Raw genomic sequence first — 23,848 nt, 5'->3', positions numbered from 1 at the left:
GTCTCGTCGGAAGATGCTGTGAGAGTGGGCAGGACTGTGCATTGTGGGTAACGGTGGTAGCATCTAAAACAACAAACGTAAAGCACAAAGATGGAACTTTTTAACTGCCCACCACGGTAATGCAGATGAATACACTTAGGTCAAAAGACACTTTTCAATTGCTGACAACATGAAGAGCTAAGCAGAATGTGTCGCCTCGAGGCTGCAGCCAGAAATTGATTACATTCTAGCGCAATTACAGGGAAGTGAGTTATGACTATAGGGTTTGCAAGAAACTAATAATTTTATTACTTGGAAGAAAAATAGTCACTTTGTCATTAGCACAAATAAACTGCTAGAAATCTCTGTGGATGACAGCAGAAACCTGATTTTGTTGATCAATAGATGCCTATTTCCGCTGATTCGTAAGCTGGTTTTACATTTTTATAGTGTTAGTTTAGTTTTGTTACAACAGAAACACTGAAGAAACCCACAAACTGTAAGCAAGATAATATATGATCTTTTCGATTTCTATTGACAACCTCATAAAATATCAAGAAATCAATTAAATGGATTTAATAAATCGCAAGAGCCCCCCCCCCCCCCGCAGTCTTTGGCCCCACACTGCATGCACTGCTGGTTTGTCCACCAATTTTGATCAGCTCTATGATATGCATATTTATTTAACTGCCTTATTCTACATGGCCCTCAACAGGAGAGCCACGCCCACTGGAGGTATACATGGCAAAAGCATTAGCCTTCAGGCTCACACAGAATGTTTTGAATTAACACGATCAAAAGGAATCTTGTCCTCCTGTCTTGAATGAGGGTGTCTACTGGATGAATCTCTTCTCAGGCAGTGCTGCTGGGGCTGGTTTGTTCGCTCTCCTCTCCGCTGTCTCCTGATTCTGCATCTGTAAATTGGAACAGAACTGTTAGACCTTAGCTTCCAGCATCTTACACAACCTATTACTGCCTCAGTCTATTCGGCTATTGCTTGCTCCTTAGGGTATATCCACTCAAAATATGACTCCTTCCTAAAAATCTATTCAACGTTTGCTCTGTTTACTAAACTCAGTCTGCGTTTATCCACTAAAAGATGTTATTAGGATTATCCAGGATGGCACAAATGATTTGGTTACAATCTTTTACATCGGAATTAGTAAATGTTACAAACGCACAGCATAACCAGCAATTTTACATATGAGGCAAGCACAATATTAACACTGTACCTTAAAATCGGAATAAACTGAACAAAGCTCTTGAGTAAGAAAAACACAGCTGGAGGGGAAATATGACCAGGACATTCAGATCATAGACATATTTGAACAACACACTGTAACCCTCATGCCCCTTCAGAGAACTGAAGGGTTGTGTGATAGACCCTAGACTATGAACACTGCCATACTCATGTAAATGTAAATGTAGGTGTACTTATATAGCGCAAACCTGTCACCCAAAGGGCATCCTGGCGCTTGCTTGGGGAACCCGTCCTGGTATTCCCCTGTGAGAAACCCCGGCAGGGTGTCCACAAGGTGAAAGCCAGGCATCCCGCCGCGAGGGGCCTAGTGGAGATTAAGCAAGCTATTGCCCAGAGTTGCAGAGTGTGACCCCGTGATTCGAGTAGGCGCCGGAGCGAGAATTGTCGAGTCCGTGGAATTTTTGAGCCCGAGACCCGCCGAGGCGGGGAATCGAACCCTGGTCCACGGACGATCTCAGCTTCCGGGTCTGCCGCCTCTAACCACTGAGCCACGCTTCTCCACGTGACATCATGTATAGTCTATGGTGAAAGTGTGACATCAATCAGTTACCTCTGAATAAGGTTCCTTGTGAACAGTCCACCAGCAACATTTAGGTCTTCCAACTCAACCCATCTCTTTCCACCAAAATGTGTCTTTTGAATAATCCAGGAGAATACAATGGCCAAATAGAGGGGCCTATTCATAAGGGTACATTTACACATAACTAAACTGCATGTACAAGTTTACTCACATGCTTTTCAGTAACTTTACTACTTTAAGATATTCACCATTTACAACTGTAAATTACCAAAAAGGGTAGACTTATATGTCCTTACCCTATGAATCGTAACTTTGCAGAGGTAGGAGGAGATCTCTTCCACCAGGGCTGGGATCTCCATATTGCATAGGTATTGGGAAAAGTTAAAAAAGTTTATTCAAGTTTATAAAAAAAACAGAAAAATATTTTGGGGTTAAATATTAATGTTATTTGATTTTACATGTCTGTTTTAAATGTAGACTATTATAAATTATTTCCAGCATTTTATTTAATTTTAAATAATTTTTTTTAAAATAAATTAAACATAAAATAAAATTATTGTTCTGAAGCTGATTAAAAAACTTCCCACCTATGAGAATGCTTTCATTGTGTATTCATACATATTAAAAGTTGTGTAGAATTTACAGTTATTTAATTATTTTTAATACATATTAATGTCCCATTAATTCTTATATTTAAAACATATCTATACAATATGTTAAAATACATTGATAATAATTTTTTTAATTCTAAATAATTAAATAAAATATTATTGTATTTTTAAACAGTTTAAATAATGTAATTAATTTTAACATTAATTCCTTTGGGGTTTTATTGTAGGCCCCTACCGTCATTACTTTCTATGGGAGTATGTTGCAGTACCTGTGAGAGACCATGGGTGGTGCTGAACTTAGTCCACCTCTGAGCTGGAGTGCACTTATGGCTGTTTTGGGTCCTTTTTCGAAGTAGTAACTATAGATGGGTATTTTGTGTATAGGAAGTGGCTTATCCTTTTGTGGGTGAGTTCGTGTCCCTCTCTAAACCTCTACTTAATCCACCCTTAACCCCTTCTTTACTCTTCATTTACACCCTACTCTTTAGTAGTAAGTACTCCCCATTTTGCAGCCCCCTCCCTCCAACATTCACTATTAAAATGTGTATTTACATGTGTGGAGATCTCTGCAGTTGAGGAGGAGATCTCTGCACATAAAAGATAGGAAATTTAGAAACGGAGGTTTTTTAATAGTATTTTGTAGTACGTTTATAGTACCATTAAAGTACTTATAAACGTACTACAAAACGCTGTGTGTGAATAGTACCCACGTAGTGTTTGAATTAATAGTCTATGATCCCTCTGCTAGTTAAATAGCTATTGATAATTAAAATATTCACAGAGGATTTGGGACGGTATATGCCTGTGTCAAATGCCCAGTAGTAGAACCTAATGCCTTTGCATAGTTTTCTTGATCATGCCCTACTAGCTGCCCACAGTGCGCCAATAATTTCTGCCGACATGGGAGCGAGAAGTGGGGGATATGGATGAAGTGGACTGGGGGATGGTGTTGATGCATCCCAGGGAGGTAGCGGTTAAATCTCGACTGCGGTTGATTCAATTTAATGTCCTCCATAGGACCTATTTTGATAGGGCACGACTATACAAGATAGGGAGGATACCAAACCTGAGTTGTTTGAGATGTAACACGGGGATAGGGGACTTCTATCATACCATATATACAACTCTTTTGGGGGGCGGTCCTGGCAGAGTTGGCGGAAGTGTTAGGGACCATCATACCCTTAGATCCCAAAATGGTGCTACTAGGAATGACGAACGATGTGGATCTGGCTAGACCATTGCTGATCTTTCTGGTATTGGCCTTAGTGGTGGCTAAGAGGGATGTGGCCAGGAAGTGGGGGGCACCAGACACGCCTCAACTAGATGAATGGAGGAGGGGGATGGACCTCTATATGGCTGCTGTGAGAACTACGTATAAGGCGAGTGGATGTCCCAAGAAATTTGGCAGGGTATGGGGTAAATGGAGGACCTATCATGGGCTGGATGGAGGGTTGTGAGTCGCATGCAGGGGGTGGCCTTTTTACCGCCATGGACCTAACTGAAACAGAGGGGTCGGGGTCGTTCGATGGAGGGCACAGAATGGGATGCTACATTGAATTATTGGACATTATGACCTTCAGACTACAGCAGGAGACAAGGAAAGCGGATTGGGGGCGGGGGGATGGGTGTGTTGCTCGACAATGACATGCTTCATGTTTGATTTGTTGTTGAAAAATGCCAATAAAAATGTTTTTTAAAACAAATAATCATTTCTGCCGACATGTCCAGATGAGCTTCTAAATAACCAGTCACTCAAGTTCTGCAATAACAAGAGGAGGTGAAAAATCAGCACCTTACCGAATTACACGATTGAGAACCTGAAGAAGCATTAGGGAGTTATTGTGAAAGGAGCAAGAATTTGCAGAACCATGTCTGGCTGAGCCAAATTGGGTCAATCAGTATTAAATTAAAGTTCAGGAATTTCCCAAAAGTTTGATAAATTAGTCAAAGTAAAGGCATAACCAAACTTTCCTGATCCCTCTATCTGGAGAACATCTCTGCTCCCAGACATGTTACAAGCTTCAGACATGTAAAACTGATCTGATTATAAGATCTGTCTGTGGATAGCCATGGAGCTGAAAATGGTCAGAAGCACCTAACAACTGACCTCTCACGTGTGAAAAGTGTGATGGAGTCTGCAAAAAGATGTGGGTATATAGTTTAGTTGCATTTTCGAGGCTAGTCCCAAATCTGAACAGTCAAATAGTTCTAGACCGAGTTCCTCCATTCTGTTTTAACTAAAAAAGAAGCCATCATTGTTGTCTGTCAAGACCTGTATAACTTTTTCACAGAGGATTGGAAATAAGGAATCCAGGCCTAGCAAAATGGGTTTGAACTACAAATGTCTGATGTGAATATTTCTATCCTGCAGAGTCCAGATTATCATGACAATGAGTGCCACTAGCTGTAGTGGGATGACTCTGTGCTCATCCTATGTGAGATGTTAAAGACTGCAATGAAGCACCTGCACCGCGCAAATTGGAATCATATTCTTTTTAGACTAAAAGGCGATTTTACTAACAATCTGTGCCAGGTTTTGGTTTGCATCACAAATGTGCGCTAACTGTCGGTTTAGTTTCCAGCTTAACACTTTATTTGCGCTGGAAAGTAGCCCTAAGAAACAGAAAGGAGCACTAACACAGCTCTGTGTTTTGTTTCACAGGGCCATTCCCATGCACCACTCACTTTGATGCAAAGCCTAACTAGTATAAGTTATAGATGGGGCTTTGTGCCAAAAGATAATGCCTCTTTGAGACTGGTGATAACTTGGACAAATGCTTTGATTTACCCACACGTTTCCAACTTTGCATGTGTGTTATTGCTTACATAAAAACTGGCAAATGTGTTAAACTATGTCTAAACACATTGTTGTGTACAGGTAGGGTACTCTTCCAGTATTAAAAATTTTCTTGACATCAAACACATACGCTTGAACTAAGGTACAAGGGTTTGTAAGTTGGCGAATGGCAGTCTTAAGTATGCCAGCGCAAGGATAGACAAAAGCAGTACCATATTATAGTAGATATGGTGCTCTTTTGCTCTCCCTTTCACACAATGCAGCACTTCAAATCTGGTTGCTGCAATGCGTGAAAACAGAAATGTAACTTATCTGTAACTCTGGCTCTGCAGCATTGGTATCTTACTTAGATTCACATGCTTGAACCCTTTCCTGTCATCAGACTGGGAACTTTCGGGAACTTTACAAACAGCAGTACACATATATACGCTCATTAACATTGTACATCAATGAAACCTTTTCTTTCCCATCTACCTCATTATATATGGTCCAAACTAAAGCCAATCGGAACCCACCACATCCAGCAGTTCACTTGACTGAAGCGTCCAACTGTCAGATTGTCTAAACCGTAAGATCTCAAATGTGAAAGCTTCATTACAAGGGGAGGTGGGTGGGCCACATATGAATCTATGAAAGATACCAATGCTGGAGAACTGACGTTAGTTGTAAGAATCTTATTTCCTTCACCAATACTGGATCTTTCATAGATTAACATGCTTGAATCCAGACTAACATAGCAGTACTATCTTTCAATATGTGGAAGACGGGAATGAGGCTTACATTATGCAAACAGATTCCTGAGAACCGCTTGACCTATCACAGCTATTTGCGTACATACATGTAGATACAATAATGCTTTGCAAAATCATGTGCTGTTCTCCATGTCGCAGCCATACAATTACAATCCAATGATATTCCTGCAAAGAAAAGCTGCTGTCATTGCCATTGCTCCTGTCGAATTCACTTTCACTTTTCCTGCCCATGGCCTTTTCCTCACACCATAAGCTGTATTAATACGTGCTACAATCCATCTTGCAATAGTGTGCCTAAACACTGCATTTCCTTTACTTCCCAAAACTACAAAGAGTAGATGTGTTTTACGTATCTCCTTTGTTGTATATAGATAAAATTCAGACATCTCTTTATGTCTAATGAATGCAATGTCCATTCAGCTGAAGTTCCTGTATTTGCAAAACAACATTGGGTACATAAACCTGGGCTTTAAATGATATATGGTTGGCATCTTTGGATTAAATTTGGATTTGTCATCATCGTCACTTTATCCTTTGAAAGAAATCAGATACAGCTCTTTAGAACATAAAGGCTGCAGTTCAGTAACTGTCCTTGCTGACGTGATTGTCACTACAAAAGCAGTTTTCCCGGTAAAATGCTCCAGTGTTGCTTTAAGGATCAGTTCAAACAGCGCCTTCGTCAAACTGCCAAGATAGTGGGGGCGTGGCTTGGCCAGCAACAATGGCGGTCGTGCTTTAGGCTAGCTCCGACCAGCCTGCATTTATCCTGTTAAATATCCTGCCCTGGGCGCCTGGACGTGTGATCTGTTTAACGGAGGTGTCGCTGCACAGCCGTGTGACCCTCTGGTAACGCTTGTGGCCCGTGAAGTGCGGTAGAACAGCCTGAGGTGAAGGGGCGGCCTGCTGGGTGACGACGGCGCCGGGACCTCGCGTGGAGAGCTCTGCAGGCGGTGTGGTTCCTGAGGCCGGCGCGCCAAGGGTGCTGTGGCGGTGGAGCGTGGTGCTCCCTGTATTCGAGCGCCGGGGGTAGCCCGCATCCCTACGGCGCCCTATGCCAAGAATTGTGCTGCACGACGCTGCTGGCGAGCCCTGAGACGGGCGGATTTGGCACGGCTAGTCGGACGGCCCTTTGGAGAGCGGCGGGCATATTGGTGCCCTGGGCCTGCGTTGGTGCGACCTTCTTACCTGACATCAGAGGTGGCCTGCTCCTCCCCTGTGAGAGTGGCACAGGGGGAGTCGAGTGACGCCGCTGGAGGGCAAAGAGTGAGGCGGCCGGCCGACTGGGTCAGCCTGTGTGGGCCCGGAGGCCTTGAGTGACCCGGCGGCCGTTGGGCTCCAGCTTGCGCCAGATCGCGGTGGGTCCCTGTCACTGGCACCGGGGCCGACCTACTCCTTCCCTGCCGCCGCGGCGCGGGGGGCTGCAGAGCGCCGCCGCCTGGAGGCACACTGATGAGTGGATTGGAGGCGGCTACCAGCGGAGACGATTTTCCTGGACTGGGTGCCCTGGGTGACGCAGAGGCGGTCTTCCTGGCCTGGGCCCGCAGTGGTGAGTCCACTTAATCCTGGTGTGGGGCTGTGGGCGGGGGGAGCCGCGGTGGTGAAGGCTCCCTCCCCCTTTACCCCCCCGCCCCCACTCCCTGGACAAGAACTCTTGGGCGGCGGCGTCTTCGGATATGGTGTGCTCGGCGGTCCTGTCGGGCCGCAGCGGAGGCGGGGGTCGCAAGCATACAATCCTGGTGTCCCTACGTCTGGCCCTGGTGGTGTCCCCTGGATGGAGGTGATTTTACAGCTACAATAAGAAGGGCCACCTGTGCGAGTCGGTGGTCGGTGCGGGCCACGGAGTGGACGGGAGGGGTGTTGCCCCCCGGCTGTGAGGTGGGATTGCCCTTCCAGCAGTCTGCGATCCTAGAGATAATTGCAGCCATCTCGTCGGATTGTCACGTATAGCTGAGTGGATGCAGAGGCATCTCTTCAAGCTAAACGGTGACAAGACCAAGATCGTCATTCTGGGGAAGAATAAAGATCTTTGGGGCCCGCAACACTGGCCCAGCGACATGGGACCCCTCAGCCGGCCTCTGTAGTTTGCAACCTCGGATTTCTTATAGACGATAAACTCTCTATGAGGCAGCAGGCCACTAAGGTGGCCGCCATCTGTTTTACTATCTTGAGATGGCTCCAGAAAATCCTATGGATGCTGCCCCATGATACCAGGAGAACCGTTGTCCAGGCGTTAGTAACTTCTCGTCTGGACTATGGAAATGTCCTTTATCTCGGTGCCGACGCCTCTACCATCAACAAACTCCAGGTAGTACAAAATTCGTCGGCCCGACTTCTATGTAACATTCCGAGGAGATCTTCGGCCTCACAGGCGCTTCGTGATCTACACTGGCTTAGGGTCCCAAGCCGTATTAAATTTAAAGCCCTGTGTTATCTTTTTAAAATTAAGCAGGGCTCGGCCCCAAAATATCTACAGAGTCTTGTTCAACCCTACATACCTAGTCGCTCATTAAGATCTTCTGCTAATGGCGATTTTGTTGTCCCAAGATACAAACTTGTAAAGATGGGGGGTGGGTCTTTTTCCCATCTAGGCCCCAAAGCTTGGAACGCGTTACCTACCGCCCTGAAATCTGAGACAGACTTATTCTGTTTTCGGAAAAAAGTTAAGACCCTACTTTTCCAATAGATTTATCCTGTCGCTCTAGCTGGTTCACGGTATTGTTGCTGTATCTTCTTTTTCTACCTTTGTCTATCCCTGGCGCCGAGAAACCCACTGCGGGTAGCTGTTGCGCACTACAAGTTCAAATAAATAAATAAATCTCGGGGTCCACGAGGGGGAAACAGTAGTTTTGGTAGACACCCTGCTTCATCCTTGTCGTACTGTGTACGAGTGACCCGCTGGACTGGTGACCCCTGCACTAGTTGGAACGCGACTATTCGAGATGACTCGCGATAAGAGAGGTGGTGGTGGCGCCAAACAGGGCATCCTTGACAAGTATACCGGTGCGGGAGCCGCTTCTGGGACTGCGAGATCACAGGGTCAGGTGCCTGACAACGCTGCGCTCATGGCGGCCCTTACTCAATCCCGTGACATGCTGGATGCCAAGATTGGGGCTGTTGGGTCCGATGTTACCCTGCTGCGACAAGACCTGGGGAACGCCGTGGAGCGCATTACTGAAACAGAGACTCGGGTATCGGAGATGGAGGACGACGTCTCAGCCTTGAAGAAGAAAGTTGCAGCTATGGAAAAGGTCCAAAAGGGTCTGGCCCTGCGGGTTGAGGATGCTGAAGGGCGCGCCAGGCGGAACAATCTATGTTTTGTAGGATTTCCGGAGGGATGCGAGGGTGATAGCGTGGACCGCTTTTTGACCCGGTGGCTGGAGGGCTGGCTCCCATCTGATGTGCTCTCCCGTTGCTTTGTTGTAGAGCGGGCCCACCCCGCCCTCATGCAGAAGCCTCCGGTGGGTGCTCGCCCAAGGCCAATAACAGCTAAGTTCCTTAATTATATGGATCGGGACACTATCCTACAACAGGCCAGAGCTAAGTCCTCCCTCACCCATGACAATGCCTCTGTACTAATTTTTCCGGACTACACTCGCATGGTGCAACAGCAGCGACAGTCTTTTCTGGCGGCCAAAGCGCGACTTCGAGACCTTAAGCTCCAATATGCGTTGCTGTACCCCGCCAGGCTGAGGGTCATTTATCGGTCCCGCACATGTTCTTCGACTCCCCGGAGGAGGTTTTCAAATGGACCGACGAGACTGTGCGGATAGGTCCCCATATGCCACTGGGCGTTGACTCGGAATCCTCATCCAGTGATGCAGCCCGTGGGGGGTCCCGGGGCCAGAGGGGCGGCAAAAGAAGGTCCTGCTCCAGGTGTCGTTCCAGGTCCGGTTCTGTCCTCCGTCAGAAGGGTGCATCGCCGGAGAAGCCGCAACTGGTGGAATGACTCTAGGACAATATTATCTAGGCATTCAGATGGACCTGTTTAGTTCGGGCTGGATACCGCTCACGTAGTCGTGGACGGGACGGGGTGGGGTGTTCTCCCCTGAAAGTTGTGGGTGTTTCTTTGGGGATCCATTGGAGGGGATGGTGCTTGTACCCCTGTTGGGGACTAGACCTTGCTCCGACCGCGACAAGTACTTCTGTCGCAGGGTTTCTGTTCTCACACAGAACTGTGCACAGAGGAGTGGAACCTCGGCGAATTAGCGTGACCCAAAACACACCTTAGTACCCAACTCACCCCTTACCGAGCTAGCTACAGTGTCTCATTGGACATATCAAACTCCCAATGTTTAGACAAACCAGAACATGAACTTACAGTACCTCAGGGTACGTGGAACTTATTGAACACTCTTTCGTTATATTATCATTACAAACCAGAACATGGAGTAAAGAAGACACATGTGCATTTGAAATGTTTATTTACTAATGCCGTCTTCTCAGGCGCAGTATCTTAGATAATACAAGTATACTTATTATCAGTAGCAAAATTACCAGCATAGTTACTAAGACATAAAAGGCGAATGGTGACAGCATGTCAACATACTGTAATGAATAAGAGTTAACAACACTTATATCTCACCCTCCCTAACACATATATTATATTATTAGCTAAGAAGGTCTCTTTGGGTTGTTTTAGGGCGGGCCCATACCTTAGTGTCCTAGCATGAAGGAATCACATCAGCATACACCAGCTCTCTCTGCATGTGCACGGCATCAAGTGTGTTCTATGTGCCTCGTGCAAAGCAATATCAATCCCGCCTGAAGCCAGAGTTGGCAAAGGCTGCACTTGTGTTATGACTATGAAGGCGTGGAGATCAGACCTCATAACAATTCCATATCGTGTTGTTCCTGAAACTTCAGCACTCTTCGTGCAGACATAGTTTATTAAGCAAAGCTGATATCAGAGCAATAACATATTATTCTCACATACACCACGGCAAACTACTAGGTTGAAAGCTAAGTCAACAATTAAGTGTCGTGTGCAGAAGTTGCAAGAAAGAAAAATGGCGTTTAAACCTCAAATGTACCTATGCTAACTTAACACGATATAAGGATATACAGGAGCTATATGACACCCCCCCATGATCCGAGAACGGACTAAATATGATAACAGAAGTGCCATCACATGAGAGCAGAACTCAACAGTAAACGAGCATGAATCGAAACTTAAACTTTAAAAAGTAATGCTAAAAAATAGCCCAAAAATATAACGTGGCTCAAGCCAATAGGCAAGTAAAAAATAAAAAAATTCTCGACAAATAAGTCAATAAATTCAATGAAATGCTAGTGATCAGCATATCAATCCGAGACAGTGTCTATGACAAAACTGTATATGCAAAGTAAGTAGCAACAGCCTCCAATAGGAAATCACTGTCCTCATCCGAAAACAGTTCAGCCATCCAATTTAAAAGGTGAAAAGAACATACATGTTCTCCCAGCACCGGATCCTCTATAACCATCAGAGGACAGCTCGGTGGGTTTTCAAGAAAACTTAGTTCCAAGAAATTCCGTGCTGCAGCCAATACATCCCAGGGACCAATTAGTCCATGTGCCACTGCTAAGGCCATAATCCTCTCGTCAGAACAAACCAACTCGTGAGCAATGATAGGACTCATCAGCTGATTAAAATCGACGTCAGGAGAAACCGGTCCGCAGAGACACAAATCAATGGCCCAATGGAAATCACAGGTCAGGCAGTGAAATACAGGCTGGACACAGGTGAAATAGGAGAATCGAAAAGATAATCCATATGCCGTGCTCAATGTCGCCAACGGCAGTGTGCCATAGTATTCAAGCATGCGGTTGCGAAACTGCGTCAGTAGCTGCTGCGCTGGGTCTCGCACAGGAAGGACATCCATATTTAAAAAGACAGAAAACCACTAGAGCGCCAGCCGCTAATGCAAGTAAAAATGGGAACCCTCCAAACAAGGATGAAAAAATAGAATGGAAGAAAGCAGGGATGACTCCAAAAATCTTTTCAAATGAAGTCACGAGACCACTGCTAACAACTTTAAAAAAATGTGCCAGGCCTTTTGTGGAGGATGCGTTAAAGATAGTTCGAACCATCGCTCCGAAATGTAAAGGCAAATCAGTGTTCAAAAGAGCCTGAACCTCTGTACGGGTGTTTGCAATGTGAAGCACGAAAGTTTCACGGGCCGAGCTCAAGGCCACCTCTTTCTGGGACAAAAGAGCCCTTATTCTTGCCATGCCGCTGAATTCTGCTCCCAAGGTTGGTATCTGTGGCCAGATGGAAGACTCCCTATGTTCACGTGTGGGAGGATAAAGCACATTTCTGCAGCAAATAACCCGCTCACTTACTGTGACTATGAAAGCTATACCTTTAATTAATCAACAACAGTTTTCATTATTGAGCATTAAATAACTACCATTCTCCAATAATTTAAACGTGGGGATGATAGCAGGAACTGGCGTTCCATGCAAAACGCAAGCCATATTCGGTCGGTCCTTGTTGCATGAACCGTGTAACTGTATGTGTCTACACATTAAAGAATGATCTGGCGTCTCAGTGCACTCCTCCCCTGTCAGATAAACTTCCTGGTCATCCTTAAAACATCTGTATGTGTATGGGAGTGACCAGACTTCATGAAGGAAACCGCTACCTAAAGGTTCATAACGACCTATGGGCACATATTTCATACAATTTGAAAACTTATACAAAGCAAAAGGCAGCGTTATTAAACCGTGGATAAGCCACGTTGCAGCAGTGGCTTCAGCCACGGAAAAAGGTAAAGATTCTAACCTTTCAATATGTAACATAGAAAAGGAAGCATCACGCATTGAAAGTAAGCGTTGTTTGTCAGTCAAATTAAACGGTGCAAATAAAGAAGAAACGTTCATGTACCCCCAGGGAACTTTACCCATTTTTAGAGTTTGAAGGGTCCATGCAAACTGCATGATTGATCGTAATTGATTTTGACCATGGTATAATACTGACACTTCATCATGTACAATATCGACGACTGACGACACAATGTTATCCAACGTGTAAATTCTAGAGGAAAGCACATTAATGCTATTGTCGACAACTGCAAGCACTTTCTCAAGATTTGCTTGATCAATAGCCCTAAGGCGTGTAGCAGCCTCAATCTGTGATAACTTCCAAATTTCATTGTAAACCCCATATAACCACCTTTTCGACCTGCCACTAGCCGGGCCTTTAATGAAATCATTCAAGTCCACGTCTGCATTTAGTTTAGAAAGGTGATTCTTAACCGCAGGTAAAGTTGAATGTTTCAGCCAGTTTTGACACAATTTGCCTACAGAATACGAGGTGACAGTATGACCTAAGTCAAAACGGGGATCAGATCTAACAGTTTTAAAACCGTCAGTTAAATTCAAAAATCTATGTTGGCAAGAATCAGCACTACGGTGCCAAAGCAGCCAACCCTTAGGATTCACACTGGAAATGTTAAAGGAGGAATTAAGAAGTAGAGTCTGTAATTCTCTAATGGACAACTGAGTAAAATTACTCCAACCATCATATTCCTCCAACTCCGGGAAAGAAGGAGCGTTTAATTTTTTAGAAGTAGCCAATCCAAAGCATGTGGTCTGGGAAATTGTTTCATTCAGAAACAGCATATGATTCGGGATGAGACATGCACGGTGCAAGGCCTCAGTGCCTTGTACCTGCCAGGCATTTGAACCCCAAACTGATTTAAGGTCTATTGTATCCTTCCATAACTCATAGCCTCCAGTAACTAATTGATCAAGGAAGGACTTCGAATACAACAATTTAGTATCAGTAAGTCTAACCTTGGACATTGGCATTTTTCGAAACTTAAAATAAAAGGACTCGGGATTGGACTGATTAAAGTCAGTGAAGTAAGTATACTTTCTCAGAAATGTTTCAGAACTCCCCTGATGAGGCGCTGGGCAATGTTCCCACTGAGTAAAGTTAACAGTATCCCTTCTGGATGATGTTTTGTGTAAGAAGTGATTGCCATAATGTTGGTAACAGAATAATTCACCATAATTAGCAGATTCTAAATATAAATCCTCAGCATCAAATGCAGCATAGTACTGCAAATCAGAAAATAAACTTTCTACAGCATTGACATCCCAGTCATCAGAACGAATGTTTTGTTCCACCACATCCCCCATATTCACTCTAAGTACATTAGGGACATTAACGACTTCCGTTGGGCCATGAATCTGAAACCGAACTGCATCCCACACGATTCCATCAAGGACAGGCCATGCTGTGATGTTAACTAAAGTCAAGTCTCTTTTAAACCGGTGTGTAGAATGGGACGAGGACAGCGGGGCCAAAGTTCCATTCAGATGAGTAATGCAAGTTCTCTCCTCGACATAGTGTCCATTCATGATTCGAAAAAAATAAAACACAAAACCAATTGACATAAAAAGGTAAACTGAAAAAAGGACCAGCCAAATGTATGTCCAAGGGGGTATCAAAAAATGTTTTTTAAACAGGCTAGCATAAACTGCAATTCGAGAGGGTTTCTTCGAGGCAAGGGAAGCAGAGTCAAATGAAAATCTGGATTCAGTGGCTAAACGTGCTTGCAGGTCAGGCATGGACAAATCAGTGGGGTAGGTATAGTCCATCTCATCAATGTTAGTTCCGGGTAAATAATGTAATAATGGACTGGAAACAGCAGGTAACTCGATGGCCACTTCAGGTTCAATATTAGAAGCAGTGGGCATAACTGAATTTCTCACAATTGAAGGACAGGAAACAGCCGGTGTCATGCTAAGAAGAATCGGCCACTCTGTGTATCTTGACATTGTCAATTGAAATAAACCTGTTTTCCTTACGACCAGGAAGTGGTGGTAAAATGACTGTTCTCGTGCCCTTCACTCCAAGGACAGGAACCGGAGCTCGATAGGAAGGACCAAATTCTTTCTTGTTATCGATCTCCTCTCGAACTAGTTCGCCAACTTGGGGTAGCCAGCCAACTACCGGGATCTGCAACGCATCATCCGACGTGGAAGGCAAATGTTCCTTTGCAAGACTGTCTCTGGTCTTTTGTAGATTCTGTAAAACATTGCAATGTTCATCTGCGTCAAAGCTAGTGGCGCGAACCACACAGTCTAGACCGTCAAGGTCAGGGACGTACATCTTGATGCCAAAGAGCATTTCGTATGGGGTCTGCCCACCCAGAGACCTTCTAGGGAGATTATTAAGAGCACGCTGCACGCCATAGAGGTGAGCCAGCCAGTTTCTGCCAGTGCCTATAACTCGGGCTGTCAAAGATTGCTTTAAATCACGGTTCATTCGCTCAACTACACTGTTACCCTCAGGTCTGTAGGGAGACGAAAACTTGACTTGGACCCCCAACGAAGACATGGCATCCTTATACGCCTTAGAGGCGAAAGCCGGACCCTGATCCGAATGGAAGGTACCACAGGCAAAAATCCCTATAAAGATACGCAAATCTCTAATGACAGTCCGTGAATCAGCGCTGCGATGTGGCCATACCCACACAAAGCGTGTGCATGAGTCAACTGCTACTAAGATGTACTTATACGCAGTATCAGATGAAAAAGGACCGCAGTGATTTAAATAAACACAACCTCGTGGTTTATTAGAAATGTACAACTGAGTCTGTGGTGGACGCGTAGCAGTTGAAGGTTTAATCTGCTGGCATATGTCACAAAGAAGGACATAATCACGCGTCTGTTTGTACAGTCCCCGCCACCAGAAACGTTGTTGTAATTGAGCTACAGTGGCCGAGACGCCCGCATGCGCAGACGCCACACCTTCATGTGCCGCTGTAATCAAGTCTGCTCTGCGATCCGAGTTGGGAATCAGCCGTTCCCCAACGTCAGGAATTGTCACAAAAGGAAACTTTTCGGGACTTAAGTGGTATTTGTACTTCGAAGGGAATCCCGCAGGATGTTTACTTCCCTTCTCAGAGGCAGCAACTGCCGCCAAGATGTCGCTATCAATCTTGGTTTTTGATCTAGTAACCGCTGCAACTAAGTATGTAGATACTGCTGATTTCGCTGCTTCATCAGCAAGCGAATTGCCAACAGCGTGTACTCCCACGCGCTGATGACCGAGAGTATGAATCACATAAACGAGTGGCAACATAGCCTTAAGCTCTGCCACTCGAACCCAGATCATTTTATGTTTTATTGTGCTACCCTTGGAATCATGAAAATCATTTTGAATCCAAAAGAACAAGTTCTCATTGAAGACTGGACACAGTAGTAAGAATCACTTACAATCAGAGTAGTAACACTTGGATCTGCGTACTCCAACGCTAGTAAAAGAGCACGAAGCTCAGCCAATTGTGCAGTGCAATCGCCAAGGGGCAACGTGTGTACTTCCCTGGAAGTGAACTCATCGTTCAACATAGCACCAACCACAATAGCGCATGCGGAAACGTAGGCATGTTTAGAGCCATGCGCAACCTGCGCCGACCCATCAGTGTAAATGATGCAATGGAAGTCCTCCAAAGGTCGCATAGCCAGAGGAGCAGGATGAACGAACTCATACTGCAAGTACTCTTGCGACCGTAAGGAAGCGTAAAAAATAAACGTGACATCCGTGGATGTCAATGACGCAGCCCACTGAATCCACCGAGGGTGCAAAGCTTTTGAATTCGGTACACTCGCTTTTGTGACTGCCTCCAAATGAGGACAGGGTGTTACCACTAATATGCGCTTCCCCTGTGACAGAGCTCGTTCTTTAAGAATCGCCATCTGTACAGCAGTTAAAACTTTCTCCACAGTGGGAAACCGCAATTCAGCCGAAGTGTACAAGTGTGACTTGTAAGCAATAGGTACTGTGTCACCTTCATTAAAAGTCAGGTACGTGAAACCCACTGCCCCTGGAATTATTCTTATCACCAGGTTGGTGTGGTTATCACGAGTCAGTAAGTATTTAGAAGCGAGCAGATCGGCCTGCAAAGATTGCAAAATGGCCGAATGCTCAGGCAGCCAGCATGATATTGAAAAAGTTGGTTGTATCAAAGCATACAAAGGCTTGATACGCTGGGCATATTCCGGAACATAAGTTCTGCCGAAATTCAAGAAGCCCAGCAAAGACTGTAATTGTTTCAGTGTTGTAGGAGCGCGCAACTGTGCGCATTTCTCCAGGAAGTGAGGAGCCAATTCTCGACCTTCATTGTTCAGCTCATAGCCGAGGAACAACACTGTGTGTTCTGCAATGTGCGATTTTGCAAAATTAAACTTGTAACCCATATCTGCAAAGTTACAAATTATTGAATTCACTCGACACAGATGCATCCAAATTTCGTCGTCTGTGAGATATATGTCATCCACATAAGAACATGCATCTGGATCGATACTCTCCAATAGAGTGACTATTCTTGAGGTGAAGACTCCAGGACTATTTTTGTAGCCCATCGGGAGTCGCCGGAAGCGTTTTTGCACACCAGCGGACGTAAAACTTGTCCATTGGGAGCTGAAGCTATCCAGTCTGTGGGCATAAAAACCGTTGGATATGTCAAGCGTTGTCTTGAAACGCTTACGCACTAGACTATCCACTAGCGCAGAGCCGTGAGTATTCTGTACTGCACAGTTACGGCAATGCGAGTTCAAATGCCGGTAATCCAATACCAAACGATATGACCCGTCAGGCTTGGTCACAGTAAAAAGGGGATTATTCATCGGTGACACACACGTTTCAATAACTCCCTGATATTCCAATTGTTCAAGGATTTCTGCGACGGCAGTTTTAGCTTCACGCCGTATGGGATATTGAGGCTGAGGCTGCGGCTCAGACCGCAAAGGAATTTCGTGGCAAGGAGACAATTTATCCCAACCACATTGGTTGCGGTACAGAGCCGGCGCAAGAGCCCGAGCCCACTCTTCTGCAAAATGCTGCGCATGCTCAGTTGAGACAGTGTGCGCGAAACCGGGAAGGATTACTTCCTCCCCTCGCGGCGCTGCGAGCACAAAAGGTGGGGGCCAGTCAGCCTCAGAAAGCAAAATGTCGTACGTAGACGAAAGGTTCTCCCAAAATACCCCTCTGACAGTACGCTGTATTTCACCTTCAATTAACAGGACAATTTCAAAAAGTCTTTCAGGGGGAGCTAGTCTTGTATCGGCTGTTTCTATCACAACGAACACTTCAGTCGCTGTCACCCTCAGTAGTGGACGGAGCGCCTCTCTGACTATGGTTATCTCCGCCGCGCTGTCCAGCAAGGTCAGAGCCCACGTCAGATTCCGAAGCCGCGTTCTCACTATCTGTGGCATATCGATGCGCCGTTAAGGCTGCGACTTTCTTTTTCGCAAACTGCGGTTTCTTTGGCGTAGAATCCCCCTGCTTCCATGCGCCTTCTGTCTGGCGGGGCTGGCCACGTCCCTGTTGGCCACCACGTCCCCGTCCGCCTCCTCCTCCACCGGTCTGCCGGGCCGATGAGTCCTGAAAGGAACGAGGAGAGCGTTGATCAGAAACCTGAAATCGATCAGGTGATTTAATCATCGCGCGATCGCGCAAATCATAAACTTTCTCAGCTGGCGCAGGGACTTGTGTTGTAGGATAAGATTCCTGCGTTTGCTGCTGTTGCTTCCCCTGTTTCTGTTTCTGAGGCCAATTTTGTTTTTTGGACTTTGGTTGTACATCTGCCGTAGCAGATTGCACTTGTGGTTGTTTCTTCTCCTTAACCGCGAAGTACTTCAAACCCTTACTTGTGCGACCGATAGTTTTATAAGCGGCCACCACAATCTTCGCCAACTGGCGGGGCTTTTCGGCATCGGGTAACGCTGCCAGTGCATTAAAAACCTGGAAGTTCACAGCATCTCCCTTGATGTTGGAGAGTATGAGATCACTTACAATCTCAAAAGAACCACACAGGCGCATACCCAATTCAACCGCTGCCTCAGGACCGTGATCATCCTGAACACGTTTTATGATCGTAGGCAGTACAGCCATAGATGGGGTGCCGAAACACCTCGCATAAACAGCCGCAAAAGTCTTACCCCAGCTTTCACAGTCAACGAGCTCGGGAGTGATATCCTTAGGTAAAGTAATCGTCAACATTCTATGTTTGTCAGCAGGAGAAGAATTGGGAAACACGGCTTCCAGTTGGTCAAATTTCTCGGCCAGCCAAAAAGGAAAATCATCTTTATTATCAGGGCGTTGACCAAAAACCGAATTTACCATAACTGGATTGAGCCGTAAACCACCACGTTCCGTCTGAGCGGCCGTACCCCCCGGGGGACCACCCGGGAGATGACGACCTATGTATTGCACTAGTGCTCGAATCACGGAAATAGATACAACATGTAACCTGCGAATTTCCTGAAGGGTACAAGCGCCGTGATTCGGGTGCGGGGTAAAACCACCCAACGCAGGCCAGTTAGTACCTGGAATCGAGAGTGGACCTAACCTCGCAGCGGACAAAGAGTGGGGGAGGGCGCCATCAAACCCTTGTTTGGGAGGTATGGGGTGGTGGTGGTGGGGTGGTGTGGGGGGGGGGGTTGGGGAGGTTGGGTGCTGGGGGGGTTTGTTTGATTGCGTATTTGTGCTGTCTGTTCGTAAATTTCAGGTGCGCTGGGGCCGGGGAGGCACTGGCGGGAGGGACCGGTACTTCTTATTATGTCTGACACTGGGGGTGGAGGGCGGGTAGTTCCGGGTTCCCTGCGCGTAGTAAGTTGGAATGTGCGAGGCGCGCTGGACAAAGTGAAGAGAGGGGCCATTCTGTGATTTGCTAAAAGAGCTGGGGCTGATATCCTGTTGCTTCAGGAAACACACCTACTGGGCACGAAGGCTCTTTGTCTACAGTGGCTTGGATTTAATCAGGTCTACCACTCCGGGTTCACAAGGGGCTCACGGGGTGCTGCAATTTTGATTAATCGCAGGGTTTCCTACGCACATGAGAAGACATGGACAGATACCCAAGGCAGATATGTGTTATCCAGGGCAAGTTTGGGGATGCCCCTTTGATGATTAGCAGTGTGTATGCTCCGCCGCCACTACAGTGGTCTTTGGTGGAGCGGGTATTGTCGCTGTGGGGAACTATGCCGGATACCCTGTCCATAGTAGGTGGGGATTGGAATGATGTGAGGGAGCCTGGGCTTGATAGGTGGAGGAGTGGGGGGATTCCCATAGAGGGAGGTTCTTCTACTAAACTTCAATCCATGGTGCTGGGGCTCGATTGGGTGGATGTGTGGCGTCATATGCACGGACCTGGTAGGGAGTACACTTAATTTTCCGCAGAGCACGAGTCCTTCTCTAGGCTGGACTATATCTTTGTTCCCAGGGGACTTGCGTATAGGGTAGTGTTGGCTACTATATTGCCCTGGGCCCTGTCCGATCACTCGCCTGGGCCCGGGGCGGCAGCCGCTTCGGTGGCGTATGTCGGGGTGGCGCCTCCAGGGAGAGGAATACAGGGAGCACCTGACTAAGGCCATAGCAGACTATTTCATAGCTAATACTGGGTCTGTGGACTCTCCTGCAATTGTTTGGGAGGCTTTGAAGCCGATGTTGCGGGGGTTGATATCTCTTGGTGAGTGGCGGCGAGGTGGGAGCGGCAGAGAGATTTGGTGCGGCGGGAGGCCGACATTGAGGCGTTAGATCGTAGGGGTCGGGAGGCCGATGGAGGCTTGGCAAGGAGGCAGTTAATATTGGCCCAACAGCAGTACTCTGCGATTTTGGTGGACGAGGCGCGTCAGGCCTGGCTGGCCTGGCTGGCTACACGTAGTCGAGTGTATCAATGGGGGAACAAATCCAGTAAGATGCTCCATCGCCTATGTCAGGGCTTCCTACATGCCCAGCCGCTGCCTCGGATTCATGACCCAGAGGGGACGCCTGTTTTTGAGACCTCCGCTATCGCTGCGAGCTTCGCGGCATATTATGAGAGTCTTTATGCACCCCGGGAGTATCTTCCGACAGAGACTATTCAAAGGTTCATAGACGATATTCCCCGTCGTGTGGAATCGGACGAGGTGCGGGAGAGGTTGGATCAGCCCCTGTCTGACGACGAATCAAATACGGCCTTGGGGGAGCTGCGCCCGGGGAAGGCGCCGGGTCCCAGCGGCTTCCCGAGTGAATTCTTTAAACGCTTCTCAGTGCAGTTGAGCCCATATTTTCGACCGGTAATTGAGGAGGCACAGGAGAGTGGCTTGCTCCCTTCAGATTGGAGGCATGCGGAGGTGGTGGTCTTTCTCAAGCCGGGGAGGCCTCCAGAGCGACATGAGTCCTATCGCCCTATCTCCCTCCTAAATATTGAGGCTAAGGTGCTGGCTACGGCTTTGGCCAATAGGCTCAAGCCATATATTACAGACCTGGTGCATCCGGACCAGGCTGGATTCATGCCCGGTATAATATGAGACGAGCACATGTTGCAATCTCGGCGTGTAGGCAGCTCGGAGGCCAGCGGATTTACTTTTAGGGGATATGGATAGGGCGTTTGATTCCCTGAGTTGGGTATACTTGTTTGCACTGTTGCGCCGTCTTAATTTGGACCCACGCTTCTTGGCCTACCTGCGGTTGCTCTATACGGATCTTACAGCATCGGTGCGGGCGATATCTCACTCCTTTAAGATCCAACGGGGCACGTGTCAGGAGTGCCCCCTCTCCCCCTATCTATTCGCGCTTGCCATGGAACCGCTGGTGGCGTGGGTACGTATCGATGCTCAGCTTAAGGGTTTCAGATGGACCCCTGGTGTTGTTGATAAAATAGCGCTATATGCCGACTACGTCCTCTTCTTCCTCACTGATATCGATAGGTCGGGACCACGCTTACTGCAAATCCTACAGATCTTTGGCGAGACCTCGGAACTCTATATGAACCTGGGCAAATCTACGCTATGGGTTCTAGACGATCACTATATGGTGGGGGATTGGGCCTCCGACTTGCAGCCTGCATGTGGGGGACTGAAGTATCTAGGAGTATATCTTTCGGCTTCGCCAATTGTCTCTAGAGAATGGAACTTGGCCTTGCTGTGGGAGCGTACGCGAGACGATCTTAAGGTGTGGTCTCGCATGCCCCTCACAATTTACGGTAGATCGGCTATTTTTAAAATGGTTGCGCTCCCTCGTCTACTATACCAACTTCAGAATCACCCCTATTTGATTACGCCGCGTTGGTTCCAGCATGTAAACTCGGCCTTGGGCGGGTTTCTGTGGGAGGTGGGGGCAGTTCGCGTGGCTCTACCCACGTGCTTCCTGTCTACATACACTGGGGGGCTGGCGACATCTGAGGTCCTCTCCTACTATCAGGCGGCACACCTGTTGTGCTTAACGAATGGTGGTACGGAGATAGGGGAGATTCGGCGTATGTGGTGGAGCGATATTTGATGGGCTCTAGGTCATTACACACGCTGCTCTACTCAGCGCCTTTGAGACGGGGCCTCCCCTCGGCCACGAAGGTGGTATTTCATATCTGGCGGAGGACGTTGCACAGGATGGGGTGGTGGAATGTATTGACCCGCGAGACGCCTTTGTGGAGTAATGGGCGGCTGCCTCAGCTGGGGGCGCTGCGAGGTTTTCGGGTCTGGGACTCCATAGGGATCTCGTCCCGGGCGACGTGATGACTGATCTGACACTCAAGTACTTTCAGGAGCTCCGCAAAGAGCATGGCATACCGTGGTCTCAATTATTTCAGTATTTACAGTTCAGGCACGCACTGTCACCCCATTTAGTGGGGTTAGAGTCCCTTCCTGAATTTAGCCCCATAGAGGCAAAGGTGTTTATGGGTGAGTTGCCGGACAGGAAGATCTCACGCATATACCAGACTTTGGTGCATCACTGCTCTACTGATCTTCAGCGCCTCCGAATGGCATGGGTGGGGAATGTGGGTGACCTCAAAGAAGAAGACTGGACGGAGGCCCCGGGGAGTCAGCGTGGGGCCGCAATTTCCACATGCCTGCGTTTCGTACAATTTAAGTATCTACATCGTGTATATTTCACCAGAGTGCGACTGTGGAGGGCGGGGATGATAGGCTCCCCTGAGTGTCTACGATGTGGGACGCATGAGGGCACACTTCTACACACGGTTTGGGACTGTCTAGTACTACACAGATTATGGAGGGGGGTATTCTCCTGTTTGTCGGAGGTGTTGGACTGGGAGCTTCCATACTCGCCGAGACTGGCGTTGTTGCATGTGCTGGAGGGTATACGGGGCAATAGATACAAGCATCACCTACTACTACTGGGCCTTACACTAGCAAAGAGGGATATAGCCAGGGCTTGGAAGGCGACTCGGGCTCCGCCGCTGGCTGCCAGGCGATCTGGGATGGACTTCTGCATGGGGCTTGAGCAGCCAATCTTTCTGGCTGGAGGGTACCCCCGTAAACATTTTAAAATTTGGAAAAGGTGGGCAGACTATAGGGGTCTGGAGCTTGACCCGCCGCCAGATGAGGCATCTATTGTACCGGTTTGATTGGGATGATGGCAGTAATTGGTAGGGTGCTAGACGGACTCAGTGTACTATATTGGTCAGGTAATAAATTAGCTGGGATGGCCTATACGCAATCGGGGGGTGGAGGGGTTAGGGGTTGTTTGTTGATATAAAAGTCTACGGCATTATTGTAAATTCATTGATGTGTGCTGCAGTTTCCGGGTTACGGAGCTATGCAATATATGTGACCTGTGACAAATAAAATTTGTTTAAAAAAACAAACCTGCCAAGAAAGTATTTAGCTCCAATTCTGGTGCCATCCTCTGAGCTGGTAAACATTTTCTGAATAATCCTTTCATAAATCCCTTCATCACTATCTGTGAATATAATGTCAGCTGGTTTGGTGAACTGGGAAATATTGATATTTCTGCTAGGTGCACCTTTATTGACACATAGGACAGACATGACTGCTAAATACAGTATATATGGTAAACACTAATGTGGCTCCATAGTAATTGGGGCCAATCCTGTTCTATGTGTCCAGAGGACAAATCACCTCCATTTCAGATTGTATTTTTTTATTGTTCACAATGCTCTTTCTTGCTTTTCATAGAACTTCTCAACATTCCTC

The 23,848-nt window shown here is 47.0% G+C and overlaps 1 protein-coding gene across 11 annotated transcripts in view; it reads right to left on the bottom strand.

The window, feature by feature from the left end:
- Positions 1-420: 420 nt before the first annotated feature.
- MARCHF10 (membrane associated ring-CH-type finger 10) overlaps positions 421-23,848 on the bottom strand; it is a 465,874-nt gene continuing 442,446 nt past the window's right edge. For all 11 annotated transcript variants that reach the window (XM_078645087.1, XM_078645089.1, XM_078645095.1 and 8 more), the window contains one exon: positions 421-893. In XM_078645087.1, the coding sequence (XP_078501213.1) occupies positions 832-893 (62 nt within the window). In that variant the 3' untranslated portion in view covers positions 421-831. The remainder of the gene's footprint in view (positions 894-23,848) is intronic.

The sequence above is a fragment of the Lissotriton helveticus genome, chromosome 5_1 (genome assembly GCF_964261635.1).
Source record: "Lissotriton helveticus chromosome 5_1, aLisHel1.1, whole genome shotgun sequence".
Taxonomy (NCBI): domain Eukaryota; kingdom Metazoa; phylum Chordata; class Amphibia; order Caudata; family Salamandridae; genus Lissotriton; species Lissotriton helveticus.
Note: the sequence above shows the minus strand (reverse complement) of the source record. Positions and strands in the feature narration are given on the sequence as shown.